This window comes from Terrapene carolina, unplaced genomic scaffold, assembly GCF_002925995.2.
Source record: "Terrapene carolina triunguis isolate 2854851 unplaced genomic scaffold, T_m_triunguis-2.0 Scaffold120, whole genome shotgun sequence".
NCBI lineage: Eukaryota > Metazoa > Chordata > Testudines > Emydidae > Terrapene > Terrapene triunguis.
In genome coordinates, this window is record NW_020664471.1 from 10965789 (window position 1) to 10976754 (window position 10966).

Consider the following 10966-nt stretch of genomic DNA (forward strand, 5'->3'; position numbering starts at 1 on the left):
ACAGCGACAAGGTCAAGCAAGGTCTCAAGACATTCAGCATTCCCACTGACAACTGGGAGAACCCTGCCCACAATTGCTCTGTCTGGAGCAGTCATCATGGAGAGCCATCAGAGAGCCCAGGCTGAGGCCCATAGGCAAGCCAGGAAGGTCTGCCGCTTGCACATCAGGCTCTTCTCCCACATGACTGTCAAGCACCATTGATTGACTGACTTTGTCATGTTTCTTTTCATCTGTCAAGATGTTGGATGGCCATGTACCATATACCCCAGCTTCCTCAAACTTGCACTTTAATGCAAAACCTTAACAGTGACCTCAGCAGCGTTACCGCAGAATAATTCCCTAAATGCAGAAAATGTGTGACATTCAGAGGTGCTGTTGATATAATTGATATAAAAGCATATGAGGTCACTGTTAAGGTTTTGCATGCTTATTTCCATGCTTTTAAGGTTTGGGGTGGATAGAGTATGTCTTGTTGCAACCTTAACTGCCACTAAACTTAGTTTTTGTTTGCTAATAACACTGTACAAGAGTTAATCCGGCAGTAACATAATGAATTCTTTCAGAGTGGTAGCCGTGTTAGTCTGTATCAGCAAAAACAACAAGGAGTCCTTGTGGCACCTTAGAGACTAACAAATTTATTTGGGCATAAGCTTTCGTGGGCTAAAACCCACTTCATCAGATATGGAGTGGGTTTAGCCCGCGAAGGTTATGCCCAAATAAAATTTGTTAGTCTCTAAGGTGCCACAAGGACTCCTCGTTGTTTTTATAATGAAGTCTGTGTTTCTTTGTTTTCTTAAGAATTGTTTACACACACTTGCTGCAGTTTTAACTATTTTGGTTTAGAAACACAGGGAGTTAAGCCCCCTAATGCAGATGCAGTTATACTGATATAAAGGTACTCATATCAGTGTAGTTTACAAAGATAAGCTATATCAATAAAAGCACTTTTAAACTAGCAAAACTGCATCCACTCTAGGGCGTTGTATTGCTTTAACCATATCTATTACTAAACTGAGATAGTTAGAATGGTACATAAACTGTGTGTAGATCAGCACTTAAAATGGTTATTTGCATGGTTCAGAACTGTTTCAACAATTGCTTTCTATTAATCTCTTTTTTTAAGCAGTTGCACTGGGCTTTACCTAGTTTTGTCTCTTTACTGAGCAAGCACTTGCTAGCAAATAGTATAATTTAGGGCTACCATATGTCCGGATTTCCCCGGACATGTTCGGCTTTTCGGTCTATAAATAGCCGTCCGGGGGGGATTTTTAAAAATCTAAAAATGTCCAGGATTTCCCCCCGGTCGGCTATTTATAGATAGAAAAGCGGCGGCCAAGCGCCGCTGGGCACCCAAAGCCCCTTCCCCCTCCTCCCCTCCCCTGAACGCTCCTCCCCCCTGCTCCTCCCCCTCCCCTGCTTCCCGCGAATCAGATCTTCGCGGGAAGTCTGAAAAGAAGCAGGGGCAAGCGGGAGGCAGCAGCAGGTAAGCTGGGGCGGGGGGGCGCGAGGAGGAGAGCTCCGGGGAGGCGCGGCCCTGGCCGAGGGGCTCCCTCCGGCCCGGGCCGAACGGCGCCCGGCTGCCCCAGCGGCTCCGGCCCAGCTCGGGCCCTAGCACCCCCAGCCCGGACCCGGCCCGGCTCGGGCCCCAGCACCCCCAGCCCGGACCCGGCCCGGCTCGGGCCCCAGCATGCCCGGCTCGGGCCCCAGCAGCGCCGGCCCGGCTCGGGCCCCAGCACTCCCAGCCCGGACCCGGCCCAGCTCAGGCCCCAACAGCGCCGGCCCGGCTCGGGCCCCAGCCCGGATCCAGCCCGGCTCGGGCCCCAGCCCGCCTGGCCCGGCTCGGGCCCCAGCATGCCCAGCTCAGGCCCCGGCAGCGCTGGCCCGGCTCGGGCCCCAGCACCCCCAGCCCGGACTCGGCCCGGCTCAGGCCCCAACAGCGCCGGCCCGGCTCGGGCCCCAGCAATGCCGGCCCGGCTCGGGCCCCAGCACCCCCGGCCTGGCTCGCGCCCCAGCAGCGCCGGCCGAGCATCTCCGGCCCGGCCCCAAGCCCCGCAACCCCGGCCGGAGCGCAGCCCGATTCCTGGGCTCTTTAAAGCCGGCCCTGGTCAGGGGACAGGGAGGGCGGGTTGGATGGGTCGGGAGTTGGGGGGGGGGCTGTCAGGGGGGCAAGGGTGTGGAGAGGGGTTGGGACAGTCAGGGACAGGGAGCGGGGGGTTAGATGGGTCTGGGGGGGCTGTCAGGGGGGCAGGGGTGTGGAGAGGGGTTTGGACAATCAGGGACAGGGAGCAGGGGGGGTTAGATGGGTCTGGGATTCTGCGGGGGTTGTCAGGGGGCAGGGGTGTGGAGAGGGGTCGAGGCAGGCAGGTAGCAGAGGGGGTTGGATGGGTCAGGTATTCTGGGGGTCCTGTTGAGGGTGGGGAGCAGTTGGATAGGGCATGGGAGTCCCCCGGGGTCTGTCTGGGGGTGGGGGTGTGAATATGGGGTGGGGGTGTGGATAAGGGTCGGGGCAGTCAGGCGACAGGTAGGGTCGTAGGGCGTTCTCAGGAGGGGGCAGTCAGGGGACAAGAAGCAGGGCAGCTTAGATAAGCGGTGGGATCCTAGGGGGCAGTTAGTGGCAGGGGTCCCAGGAGGGGGCAGTCAGGAGACAAGGAGCGGGGGGGGGTTGGGGGTTCTGAGGGGGGCAATCAGGGGGTGGGAAGTGGGAGGGAGTGGATGGGGGTGGGGCAGGGGCGGGGCTAGAGCGGGGCTCCTCCCCCCCCGTATCCTCTTTTTTGCTTGTGGAAATATGGTAACCCTATATAATTACATACAAGTTAATATGTGGGGGGATGAGGGAAGAGAGAAACCAGAAGTGAGAGTGCCTGAGTCGTGCAGCCATGCTGAAGCAGACCTCAACTAGTTTCCTTGTTTTCTTTTTTAAAAGCTATACTAAAAGATTCTAAACACTACATCCAGTTATATGACACACATTAAATATTATCTTAATTTTCCATTTGCACAAGTTCCTTGGGCTAGGGAGCAGGCGTTTTTAAAAGCTCTGTAAAAAGTGTAAAAAATATGATACTTTATACATCTTTTTAAAATAAAGATTAAAAAGGTTAGAGAAGGACAAATCATAAAGCATGTTTTTTTTAAGTTGGTTAATTTAAGCAAGCTGTGTCTTGCTCCAAGCAGAAACATAATTAAATATATAGAACTGTTATGGTGTGGCTGGAATAGCAGCCCCTTTTGGACCTTCCCAGGTGTGGGGGGGAAGGGAATAGGGCAGGAAGTCTCTGTCCCCTGCATCCACTGAGCATTCCTACAGTCTTAGCCCCTTTGGCGGGCTGGAGGAGCTTAGCCCCAAATGTTCCCAAGCAAAAAGTAAAGTCAACTCACTACTGGGGTCATCCCCAGTGTCCAAAACAGTCGCTCTCTCCTGGGGGCTAAGTTCTTCTCCCCCTGTGGCTGCCCTGACTGTCAGGCCTGTTTCTCCACCAGCAAAGCTCCCTTCACACAGAGAGACAGAGCTCTGTCCTGTTGCCTCACCAGTCAAACCGGAACTACTACTATTTCTTGGGTTTTGTGGCATAACAGACTCATTTCTGAGTCTATGACCACCATCCACTGTATTTCATATCTTGTTCATAACTTGCACCGGTACTCTTAAAAAATTGCAGAAGAGCTTTTTATATTGGGCCGCATTTTCCTTGTATTCTTGATAAATGTTGCAAGGAAAATGTTGTTACTTTAAGATCTCTGAGTTTTCTATAGAATCACCTCCTTTCAGTGGTACAGTCTGTATCATTTCCTGGACCTTACATATTACACATAATCCATTTTATATTTGTTAATTAGAAATGAACTACTATTTAATCCATTTAGAATTCTAAATAAAGCCACTTCACTCTTCCTCTCAGGGCCTTGGATTATATCAACATTTTCAAATGTTGGGCATACTTCTCGGAAATTTTTGCCCTTCGATTAATTTGCCTAGAGTTCTTGACATTCCTTCCTTAGCTCATTTTTGATTAGGTGTTTAAATTCTAGTTTTCTTACAGGGATTCCTAGGACAACTTATTCATGGTTAATAGTATTTTTTAACCTGTTTGTCCACCAATTCGTTGCCTGTTATCCCTATGTGTGCTGGGATCCATGCTATGATTATGGCTATATTTAATTGTGCCAGTTTGGTTGTTAGCAGTAATATTTCATTAAGAATATCACTTCTGCTGGCAGGCACTGTAAATTGCCTACAGCCCTGATAAGGAATCAGACAGGATGGTGACAGCTGGCCATACATCTAAAGCCCAATTTAGTGCTAGCATAATTCCTGTTAGCTCAGCGGTAAAGGTGGATAGAGTTAGCTAGCCTTATGAGTCACAGTGAGGGCACACAGGAACCTTTTGCCAATCTTCCTGTTTCTTCCTCTTTGGAGCCATCTGCATATACAGGTCTGTCGCATCTTATGCACATTTAACATGCGCGAATTCAGCTTTACAAGGTCGGCAAAAACAAAACAAACAAAAAAACAAAAGAGAAAAATAACAATTTAAATACTGTTCCTGTAATGCAGGCGATTCCGCCTGCCATTACACTCAATGTAATTTTGACTATATGCGGTTTTCGCTTTACGCGCTGACCGCGGAACGTAACCCCAGCGTAAGATGAGACAGACCTGTATTTGGCAACAGTGTCCCCACTTATCACAAATATATTGATTTGCTATATCTTGCATATTAATCGGTCTTCTCCTTTTATTTATTTCATAATATAATTGCATGTCTATCTCAGGGGGAATGGTTTTCCAGTGATAGAGTATTTTCCCATAGCTATAGATTTTGGTCTCTTTTAATCCTTTCTTTTCATTAAGATCCTTTATCCACTTCTGTACCCTGCTTACATTAGGAATTTTGATTTTTTGTTCTACCCAACCTCCATGTAGTTCCTAACAATCATTACATATTAGCTTTGTGTTGTCAAATTCACTATTAACTAGTACTTTGGCCCAAAAGGTTAAGTCTAGGAGTTTCATTCTAAGAGTGATAGGTATTTCACTGACTATCTGTAGTACACACAGAGGTGAAGTAATGAAGGCACCATGTGCAATACACAATGGCTGTGCTTGGATATAGTCTAGTTTTTTCAGATTTGTGCTGACTGCTGACCCAAAGGCCTGGCATCCATACGAGTCAATAATTTGTATAATTAGCACTCTGTAGAGTATTACCACCATTTTCTTATCCACTCCTAGGATGTTCCAGAGATACTTTTAAGTAAGTTACTTCTACCTTTGCACTTAGCTTTAATATTTTCAGCTGAGTTTGATATCAAATATCACACCAAAGAATTTGTAATTTTTCACTATATTCATAGAACTATAGGTTGTATAGATATAACTTTGCATCTTTTTGGGTTGTCCTTGTTGTGAAGATCATTCCCTTAGGTTTGTCTATAGAGAATTTGAAACCCCACCTGTTTCCCCATCCTGCACTTCTCTTAACTGCATCAGTGATTCTTTTGGCGGTGCTTTTGGTTCATACGGCACAGTCAGCAACAAATAGTGTGATCACTATTCCTATACTCATCTCCTTAGGGAGATAATTTATTATGATGTTAAAGAAGGTTGGGCTAATTACACTTCTCTGTGGAGTTCCATTTGCAGCTGAATATACATTGGAAAAAGCTTTCCTTATTTGGATTTGTATAGTTCTTTTGTTTAAGTCGTCCCTTATCTATCTGTACATTTTTCCTATAATAGCCACGGATGCCACTTTATGAAGTAGTCCCTCTCTCTATATCGCATCATAGGTTTTTTCTATGGACAGGAAGGTTACTATAATGAATTCTTTGGTTCTCGTGCATTTTTTGTGCTTCTATCTCTTTCCTTACAATGTGGACAATTGCACTCCTCTCTCTTCTGAACCCACTCTGTGTTCCATCTCTGAACCTATTTCTTGCTAGGTGCGCTAATAATCTCTCCATTACCAATCTTTCCATGGTTTTACCTAAACATGCTGTGATGGAAATTGTTCTGTATGCCTCAAGTCTTGAGCACAACTTATTCCGTTTTCTCACTGGGACAGTAATTGCATGTTTCCAGTCCTTAGGCATCAGCCCTGAATTGAGCCAGGTTCTCTCCTTTCATTCCGCCTCTAGGCTTGTCATTGGCTGCAGGTATAGCAGCGTGGGGCTAGCGGGGCTCAAAGGCTCTCTTCAACATCTCCTCTGTTGGTGTGAGACCTCCCTGCTCCATCACACATCCCCCCACAACACCATTTATGGTATGCCCCTCTCGCATTGGTTCTTCCCCACCTCATGAAAAAAAAATCAGCATTCAGGTGGGTTCTTCCAGCCATGTGATGGATGCAGAAGGAGAAGGACTAGAGGGACAGGTACCACCTCATAATTAGGAGGTTGGTTTCCTTCATGGGGTAGAGCCAACATAGTGGGGTATGGTTGGTGACTAAGGTGACGTGACCACCCAAAACAAGTCCCATTTCACTGCCAATGCCTCTCTTTTTTAAATTACAGGATGAACCCTCTCCCTTGGAAATAACTTTCAACAAAGGTAGAGGATAAGATGTTCATTTCCTTCCACCACCTGGAATAAAATGGTTTCTAATCCCACATCAGAGGCATCAGACTGTAGCAGGAATTCTCTCGTGAATTCAGGGTTATACAAGACTGGTTCTTGGCAGAGGTGGGCCTTAAGGGTTTGAAAGACCTTGTCACAAGCCTTCTTCTACTTGATCTTCTTTGGGCTATTATTGTTAAGGCGATCCATAACAGGGGCTATAATTGTCAAAAATCTGGGAATAAACCGTTGGTAGTATCCTGCCAGTCCTAAGAAGTGGCTTACCTGTTTCTTTGAATTGGGCATGGAGCACATCTGGAGGGTCTGGACCTTAGCCACCACGGTTTGCATCTTGTCTTTTTACAGTGTGTACCTGAGGTAGGTAGTCTCATTCTTGCCCAGGTGATATTTAGCAGGGTTCACTCTCAGACTGACCACCTTGAGGGGTTGTAGTACAGCACTTACATGTTCTAGGTAGTCTTCCCAGCTCTGACTGTAGATCATGACGTTGCCCAGAGAGTAGGCTGTCACCTGCATTCTCCAACAATTTTGTAATGGCATGGCTGGAGTAGTGCCCCTGATGGACCTTTTCAGTGTCCTGAAGTGGCTGCAAGTCTCCCCAGCAGTGGGTGGAGAAAGGTTCTGTTCCCCGTGTCCACCGAGCACTCTTACAGTCTTAACCCCTTAGAAGGGCAATAGGGGCTTAGTCCAGAAATGTTCCCAAGCAAAAAGTGAAGTCAGCTCATAACTGCATCATCACCAGTGTACTTAACAGTTTCTTAGTTGAGCATCCCTCTCTCCTGGGGGCTAGGGGCTTACAGAGCTGTAGGATGATAAGCCACTGGCTGACCCAGAGGCAACAAGTCACAGCCCTCTTTCCTGAACAGGGCATTTGCCACCATATTTTCTTTCCTCTTTATATAGAAGAAACCTTTTTTGTTACAGTCTTCAGGTCATAATATCAGAGGGGATCCATAATTTCACCTACAGAGTTGTTACAAATATTTCACAGTCACATAAATGACCAGTGTGTTATTAGATTTCAAACAATATATTATGTCACCTTTTAAATAAATATCATGACACCAGTGTGTGAGGTGTAATGAGTATGGCAGGCCTGATGAGCTGCGGATACAGAGTAGTGAACCATAAAAGGGCCTCTGAGTCACAGCTACTATACTCCCATGCCTGCTCTTAGGCATGGTTTTTTTTGCTTGCCTCATTTGTACTTTCAAAATCCAGCAGAGGTGGCTTTACTGTTTACGTTAAATGTGCGTGTTTGCGTATCATAATTACATACAAAGGAATTATATTAAAGGAGAGTTATTCAGCTTATGAAGTCAAGCCCTCCAAAATTAACAAATGACAGACTTATGGTTGCTTGTGCAACTTTAATTCTGCCTCTAGTGCATCTGATGTGTGCATTGCAGGAGGCAGGGGTCCTGTGGAAAAAATAGCTTGTGATCAATTTAATTAAAGACTACATCATAATGTATACGCACAAGAGGGCCAAATTAAGTTGCATGGGCAACTGTAAACTTCATTACTTTTGAGGGCTTGCCTTTGCAACCTAAATAACACTGTTTTAACATATCTGTTGTATTTTTTGATGAGTAGGATGTACTAATCTAAGATTGATGTAGGACCCTTAATATTTAAATTTATTAAATTTTGTGTGCTTAATTTTCAACCATAACTTTTCACTAGGGCTGTTGATTAATTGCAGTTAACTCATGTGATTAACTCAAAAAAATTAATCGTGATTAATCGCACATTTATTTGCAATGTTAAACAATAGAATACCAATTAAAATTTATTAAATATTTGTGGATGTTTTTCTACATTTTCAAATACATTGATTTCAATTACAATACAGAATACAAAGTGTACAGTGCTCACTTGATATTATTATTTTTATTACATATATTTGCACTGTAAAATGATAAACAAAAGAAATAGCATTTTTCAGTTCAGCTTATACAAGTATGATAGTGCAATCTCTTTATCATGAAAGTGTAACTAACAAATGTAGATTTTATTTGTTATATAACTGTACTAAAAATAAAACAATATAAAACTTTAGATCCTTAAAGTCCACTCAGTCCTACTTCTTGTTCAGCCAATCGCTCAGACGAATAAGTTTGTTTAGGGGAGATAATGCTGTATTTTTACAGTGCAAATATTTGTAATAAAAATAATAATATAAAGTGAGCACTGTACATGTTGTATTGTGTTGTAATTGAAATCAATATATTTGAAAATGTAGAAAATACCCAAAACTATTTAAATAAATGGTATTCTATTATTGTTTAACAATGTGATTAATCCTGCATTTAAATTTTTTAATCGCTTGACAGCCCTACTTTCCCCTAACATTCATTTTTGCATTTAGAATGTATCTGTATGCTCTTGTAGAAAGAGACCCAACCCCTTTCCTTTTCAGTAATAATAATACATAGCATATATATAATGTGTCACACATTTAAAGTATGGTATGGTATATTGCTACTTATTCCTCACAACTCCCTGTGAGATAGATGGATAAGTAATATTATCCCCATTGTACAGATTTGGGAATCTGAGTCAGAAAGATGAAGCCACTTGTCCAAGGTCACACAGTGTGACAGTGACAGACTTCTTAGAAGGGAATATGGGTATAGCTTGGAAATGATAGATCATATCCTTTGTGACTGTACAGACTGTACCACTGAAAGGAGGTGTTTCTATAGAAAACTCAGAGGTCTTAAAGTAACAACATTTTCCTTGCAACATTTATCAAGAATACAAGGAAAATGCGGCCCAATATAAAAAGCTCTTCTGCAATTTTTTAAGAGTACTGGTGCAAGTTATGAACAAGATATGAAATACAGTGGATGGTGGTCATAGACTCAGAAATGAGTCTGTTATGCCACAAAACCCAAGAAATAGTAGTAGTTCCCGTTTGACTGGTGAGGCAACAGGACAGAGCTCTGTCTCTCTGTGTGAAGGGAGCTTTGCTGGTGGAGAAACAGGCCTGACAGTCAGGGCAGCCACTGGGGGAGAAGAACTTTGCAAATATGGTGCATACAAAATGATGTCTTCCAAAGACAAACAAATGTGTTCTTTAGAAGTCATCTAAATTTTATTAAGGCCCTCTTCCCTAATTGTCTTCCTCACAGACACAACATAAGAGAGAAACCCTTCAGATCATATGCATTAGGATTTTTTGTGTCATGGTGAGCTTGGTAAAATGAATGAGTAGCTTTCATTGTGAGCCATGATTTATCTATTCCTGTTTCTACACATAGTGGACTCTGATCACCACACCCTGCAGCAGTACTGGACTCTAGATTGCTTGACATAAAAAAATCATGTCTAAGAGAATAAAATCAGTGCTAGCAATTCATTTGGCACAAGCTAATGGGTGATGTTTATCTTGCCCGTTCTGACAATTCCCTAGAGCAGTGGTTTTCAAACTGCGGGTCGTGACCCATTACTGGGTCACGGAATGTAAGGCACTGGGTCGTTAAAAGTCCCGTCAGCGGTGCTGCCCAGCTAAGGCAGGCTAGTTCCTACCTGTTCCGACACCGCGCTTTGCCCCTGGAAGCTGCCAGCAGCAGGTCTGGCTCCTAGGCAGAGTAGCCATGGGGCTCCATGCGCTGCCCCTGCCCCGAGCACCAGCTCCACACTCCTGGCCAATGGGAGCTGGGGGCGGGGGGAGCGGTGCTGCGGGTGAGAGCCGCGTGGAGCCACTTGCGCACCTCCGCCTAGGAGCTGGACCTGCTGCTGGCCGCTTCCGGTCAGGAGAGGCAGGAAGCCTGCCTAAGCACCCCCGCTGCGCCACTGACCAGGAGCCACCCGAGGTAAGCCCCAATTCCCTGCCCCAGCCCCCCCAAACCCCTCATCCTCGGCCCCACCCCAGAGCCTGCACTCCCAGCCCAGAGCCCTGATTCCCTCTTGGACCCCAACCCCCTGTCCTAAGCCCCCTCCTACACCCTGAACCTCTTATTCCGGGCCCCATCCCGCAGCCCTCACCCAAACCCTCTGCCCTAGCCCTGAGCCCCTCCCACACCCTTCATCCCCAGCTCTATTGGGTCATGGGCATCAACAATTTCCTTTAACTGGGTCGCCAGAAAAAACGTTTGAAAACCACTGCCCTAGAGGGACAAGGTGCCTGTCTTACAAAGGTGCATCACTGAGTGGATAGGTGACCACGTATGTTTGAAGAAATAGAAGACAAAGCTTACTTTCACAAAACAGCATCTGTATTAGTTTATTTATGATGCAAACTTACACCCTGTATAAAATTATGTACACATAATGTACACAGGGTATGAGTATGACCCCATGCATGGTTACTGTTGTAATCAGGGCCGGCTCCAGGTACCAGCCTGGCAAGCAGGTGCTTGGGGCGGCCGCTCCGGACAGGGG

At 45.5% G+C, this 10966-nt stretch overlaps 1 protein-coding gene across 1 annotated transcript in view; it reads left to right on the top strand.

Annotated features, from left to right (window-relative positions):
• The first annotated feature begins 10855 nt into the window (after positions 1 to 10855).
• Positions 10856 to 10966, top strand: part of MSH2 (mutS homolog 2) — an 83846-nt gene continuing 83735 nt past the window's right edge. The window contains exon 1 of the mRNA XM_026652531.1: positions 10856 to 10918. Coding sequence (XP_026508316.1) covers positions 10856 to 10918 — 63 coding nt within the window. The remainder of the gene's footprint in view (positions 10919 to 10966) is intronic.